Source organism: Pongo abelii, chromosome 4 (genome assembly GCF_028885655.2).
Source record: "Pongo abelii isolate AG06213 chromosome 4, NHGRI_mPonAbe1-v2.0_pri, whole genome shotgun sequence".
Classification (NCBI taxonomy): Eukaryota; Metazoa; Chordata; class Mammalia; order Primates; family Hominidae; genus Pongo; species Pongo abelii.
The window spans coordinates 75,362,713-75,368,712 of record NC_071989.2 but is presented as its reverse complement, the minus strand read 5'-3'; the positions used below and the strand labels follow the sequence as shown (position 1 = coordinate 75,368,712).

The window sequence follows — 6,000 nt, the reverse complement described above, 5'->3', positions numbered from 1 at the left end:
GAGCACTAGCTTTTAAATTTGAAAATAAACAATCTAAGTGAAAATTACATTAGTAAATAAACATGAGAAAATAATATATATGTAGTGAAAATAAAAAATATTTAAACACAAGAAACATACGGGCACTGCACATTTACTTTGTGGGAATGGCTCTACTTCATAACGCACCAGTTGAAATCAGATACTGTCTTCCAATGAAAACATAAATGATTCACTGAAATTATAAGTTATTCAATGCCATCCCTCCAAAGGGATTCATTTTAATTGTTAATTCAACAATAATTAAATCATGTTCTTTATTTCTAATAGATTGGAAAAAAAAAACTTAAAGGCCTATTACTCTACATTATAATTCTCCAATCTACACAGTATCTTCACTTGAGAGGGGAGTTAGATCAGGGTTCTAAGTTTTAAAATAAAGATAGCAACATAGACATAGGAATGACTGAAGGTCTTGAAAATTATTACTATCACAAAATAAATTCTCTTGACCACCCCCCCCCACCCCCGCAAAAAAAACCTTTTCATTATAAACGCCAGTGTTTATTTTTAACTGAGCATGTCAAAATTTAAGCCTCTGGCACTGCCAAAGATCAACATAGCAGGTACTGAACCTCGTGAAGAAAAGAACTTGAAACACAGAGATCACAAGCTGACTAGTGTTTGCAATTATAAGCTAATTAGATAGAAAATAACTAAGACGATAACTGCAGAACTTCAGGATTTAAAAGTTTTGACACAAAACTTATGCACTAGCTTATGAACTGATGCACCATCTTATGATACTAGTTCAGCATACGTTGCTGAAAGGCAACAGAATTTGTCTACAATGATAAATAGCAACTACAACTTAAGGAACAGAGGGTACTCTATGTAATCAAGCTACAAAAGATAATTACAGAAAGTATGAAGTATAAAATGTCTGTCTTCTTGGCCTTACCTCAAGTTTATCTGACAACATCTACCTGGGATTTAAAAAAAAGAAGTCTTAAAGAAAAAAACAAAATACCCTGAAAGAAAAGAATAAACAAATGAAAACATGAGCTCTTTTAAGTGAACAGAGAAAGTATGTCTCAAACAGATACACACGTGCGCATGTGCACACATGGACACACAAACACACACACACATCCCTCTAGACCCTAGAATGCCTTGCTTCCGTAAGTCCATGTAAAAAAATGTCAAACCCTAATAACAATCTGATTTGTTCCTCCAGATCTCTTGTATTCCTACTCATTCTTAGTTTTTACAAATCAGTGTTTCAAGATTATAGTACGACTATTTTAAAGCTGAATAAATATCAGCAAAGAAAATAATTAGCAGCAAGCGCCAAATTAAATGTTAATTACCAACATAAAAAAACATGTAATAGGTCCAGAGTACAAAAAAACACTCATACCTTAAATGACTTGTTTTATAGACACCACACAAACACGCACTCTCAACATCACAACAATCTCTATGCCAATTAAAACGAGCAGGATAAAACTAAAATGCTTTTTGAAATGCATAAACAAATATTTTCCTCTAAAATACTTAGCTTTATTAAAGAAATGGTACTAAAAATAACAGATTCCAACATTTGCTCTATTTCTACTTATATATCATAAATAAGACAGCTGTTGATGCAAGACACACTCTTTCACAATCTTTCCATATGCACCCAAGCATTCTTGTATCAGAATAAGCTGTTTACCAGCCAACCGTATGTGGCTGAATGATTAAAATGACCATCTATACTTTACATAGTAAAGCATCTTCCAAAATTTTAATGTACACAGTGACAAAAAGGAAAAACAAACAAACAAAAAAACAGTAATTCTGAACACATGAAGAGTGATTAAGCAGCTTCATAATCAAATCAGGCTTCATTACTTGCAACAAGGGCAACTCTTTCCATTCCCCACTAAATACTAAAGTTTCAATCTTATTAACATTAAAAGAAAACTCAAGTTGAAACCAAGTAACTAACATACTATTCAGCTTTTTAGATCTAAAAAAGTAACTCTTCCCATGAGGTAAGGCAACTCAGTAATCTGATTGTATTAGATTGCATTAAAATAATTATACTTAATTTTTTAATACACTAATTAAAAGGTATTACTTTTTTGGAAATACAACAATAATGAGTTCAGAAACCACAAGTTATAGTACTGGGGAAAAACATTAGCAGTGTTGTCACTTTACTATTTGCATACTTTCTGTAAAAAGTGAGCCTAAGAATGATGGATGACCTGTATCTTAAACTCAAGTAAACGTATCCTTAAACATAAAACCAATAACCTCCCATATATTCCTAAGTCCTTAAGTACAATTTCTGCACATCATTTATGAAAAGATGATTGAGAGGTAATAAGGCCATCCAATGTAGACAACTAAAGGGTTTTCTTCGATTTAAGGAAAATAAGAACATGTTTCATTTTCAATTATCACAGTATAAAACTGATGGTCCCAAAGCTGCATGACTCTAATGTCATTCTTGAAAACAGGACTTCCTTCTTATTTTAGATGAAATCAGTAAGAAGCTCTTCTGACATACCACTTACACACTTCTCTATGGGTATAAATGAAATATCCATCTAGATTCCATATGAATTGAGAATGACTAGCACATATAAAATTCTAGAAAACAGTATACCACATTGTAGAAGGCACTAAAGCTTCAGCTTGTGCTCCCATAGCCCATTTTGAAAAGCCAGTTTCCTTTTTTATAAGGGCACCTTTGCCACCTACAGCTGACAAGACACACTGCAATATTATTCGTAATAAGCTTGGAAATGTCAAGAAAATTTAAAAAGAAATGCTCACTTTGTGGGTAGACCCAATGATTCTAAACAATGAATACTAATTCATCATTATTAGTATTCAACACAGTTGCTCTTCCTTTTGAAAGAGAACAGTAGCATGCATTGTCAGTTTTTTAATCCACTTATTTAAGCAATTTTAATCTGCAAAACTATTTTAAAGAAAAGTTGTCCTAAACAGTGAGCAAAAGAAAACACAATAGTGAGAATTTAACACAATCACCATAAGTCCTGTGAAGTAAATGTTAAAACTTCTTACATACTTTGCACTTACAAGGGTGTGTATATATTTGCACCAATTTCAAGCACATCATCAAACTGTATATATTGAAATTAAAAAAAAAGTAAAACAATACAAAATTCAGTAACTAGCATTTTTTAAAAGAGCCTCCAATGCTTATCTCCAGTCTTTAGGGATAGTACAAACTTGGATCTTTGATGTTCAATTTATTTGCAATGGTTCTTGGCAAACACTAACAGACCACATGACAAGTGTGTCAGCCACCATGGAAATGCACAGATTTTAGAAGATGAGTTTGGGTAACATCTGTTATTTTCATGATGTCCATGCTTTATTTTCTTACTCAATAACAAGATGGCCACAAAGTCATCTAACAACTGGAATAGCTGTTAGATCCTATCTTCATGCTCAACTAGATTTCCTTCCTGTTTACATCTTGTTGAGAGAATTAAAAGCTTTGGATTTGATTCCAGCATTGAGTGCAGAGGTACACTTGTCGGTCCTATACTGCTTCTGTTTTGGTAGAGAGGTTTTCTTCATTCAGCTGACAATTCCCATTGTGCTGTACTTTGTTTTCCTCAGTCCTTGGTGCATCCTTGTCATCTACTTCTTTGCTCACACTTGAATCTGGTTCTTTATTGTGCTCTTTCTCCTACAATGAGTAATTAAGGTATGTATTTAATATTTTCCTCAAGAACTGCCTCCTATTACGACAAAAATGTGAAACTTTATCTTTTGCAAATTTAAAAAACTGGGTATTATTTTCTCCCATTACGTTTTCACACAAAACAAATATGCAAACACTATCAATTTCCCCTTTGTATTCTCATAAAAGATGGACAATCCATGGAAATTAAATTAGAATTGGTGAACAGAAATTTTAAGCAAGTGCTCAATAAATGTTGCTGACAGACTTGAAAAACGGAGACACATCTATTGAAAGAGTGAAATAATTTCCAAGGATGCCAGGATAGATTTTTAATCTGGAAACCAATGCAGCAAAAATAAGGAAATGTGGAAAAGGAAGTCACTATGCCTCCTGGAAAAGGCTGTTCAAGAACACTCCAATTTCTACCCTCAATTTAAAAGAGTTAAATGAGAACAAACAGTGCCCGGCACATTGTAAATGCTTAATAAATGTTATCAATGTTATTGATGATGATGATAATCGTCTATCAGTATTACAGTACATAAAACTGTAAGACAGACGTTCCAAAATTCATAATTTCCAAATACAAATATACTTTACCAGTGTAAGTAACTTAATTCACAACTACTTGAAGTATTTATCCAAGTGACAAAAAAGCTCACTTGGTGGAATGTGGTTTTCCATTAGGTATTCTAACCCAACAAACCTAATGTTAACTACACAGTCTTTTCAAATTTGCTGAAACATAAATTGAGGAAAATGGCATCAGGCAGAAATCCTATCTATATAAAATCAAATACATTTGTTACTGTTGATTTCTTAAATTTTTCTCATTGCATGCCATGTTAGGATTTAACTTAGTTTTTTTAGTTTTAATTGGCTCTTATCTCTTCAACATTTAGTTTTTTTAAATTACCAATTAAATATTTTAAAATGCCAACAATGTACAAGACACTGTTCCCCAAAGAGCTTTCAGTCTAAAACCATTTGTATGCAATAAAGAACCATTTCAAGTGCCAGACACCGAATGACTGCTGCTTACTTTAAGTGAAGTACTGTTCTTCTCCAACTTCTCCTTCCCATCTCTATCATTAGAACTCTTTCTCATAGACGTTGAACGTTCTCTCTCTCTTCTTTCACTGATGTGGTCCCTTTCTTTTTCTCTCTTTTTATCCTTCTTATTTCTGCTATAAGAATATTGATATGTCAGTTAAATCCTAAGAAACTGTAAGATCTATTATATTCTTGACAAAATACCCTTTCCTAACACTGGATATCTAAAATAATGCATTGTTAATAAGCATTAACAGTAAGCTGGTTTGCAAAGTAACATAAATGAGTCCTACAACCTGACCTACCCCACCCTTACCCCAGTTAGTTTCTTAAGGAAACACAAGTCATTTTGGCAGAGGCCATCATATGTTGTCATAAAACACTATTTGGCATAGCCTATTTAATAGTTTTCGAATATTCAATATTTGTTTATGTACTGCAATAAGGAGAAAATAAAACCAAATGAATATGTATCTGCCTCATTTTGCAAAGAGAAACAAAGGAAAGACAACCAAATGATTGGTCAATTACACAGGGTGAATGGGAACAAGGCAGAAGGAATGGAGACAGGAGTGACATTTTCTGAATGTATCTTTTTGTGTAATTTCAGTTCATAAGAGAAAACTTTTTACTTTCCTGGGTAAAGTATTTGTTTCAAAAATACAAACATGGCCTGCATCTATATAGTATCCTAAGCCTTCCGTTATTCTCACAAAAGCCAAAAACCTATAAGCAAATAAACAAAACACCCCTCTGCCGGAAAATCACAGAAAATCACCTGAAAAACCATAACCAATTAGTAAGGCAGTGGGATTAAAAAAATAAATACACAGAAATCAATAACTTTCCTATGTACAAACCTAACCTCCAATTAAACATAATGAAAGAAAATACCTCATTTCCAACAGCAACAACAACAAAAATTTCTAGGAATTAAGAAATGCATAAAGCCTGTATGAAACAAACGCTGAAATATTCCTGAAAACACTAACAATGGCCTAATAAGATATACCACATTCCTTGTCTACAGCCATATCACCCTGAACGTGCCCGATCTCATCAGATACACCACATTCCTGGATAGACGACTTGTCATCATGAATCTTTATTTATTAATAAACCTGTTTATCAATTTTCCCTAAGTTAATTTATAAATCGAATGCAACTGTAATACAAATCATCAATAGGTTTTATTTCTGGAATGCAGACAACTGACTCATGTTCAAGTGGAAAAATAACCACTGAAAGGAAAG

The 6,000-nt window shown here is 32.9% G+C and overlaps 1 protein-coding gene across 4 annotated transcripts in view; it reads right to left on the bottom strand.

Moving 5' to 3' along the window:
* Positions 1-1,520: 1,520 nt before the first annotated feature.
* SREK1 (splicing regulatory glutamic acid and lysine rich protein 1) overlaps positions 1,521-6,000 on the bottom strand; it is a 36,479-nt gene continuing 31,999 nt past the window's right edge. For 2 of the 4 annotated variants that reach the window (XM_024246668.3, XM_054555058.1), the window contains 2 exons: positions 4,737-4,881; positions 1,521-3,697 (listed from right to left, as the gene is read on the bottom strand). In XM_024246668.3, the coding sequence (XP_024102436.1) occupies positions 3,548-3,697; positions 4,737-4,881 (295 nt within the window). In that variant the 3' untranslated portion in view covers positions 1,521-3,547. The remainder of the gene's footprint in view (positions 3,698-4,736; positions 4,882-6,000) is intronic. The other 2 variants (XM_024246667.2, NM_001323547.1) reach the window with 2 other exon arrangements.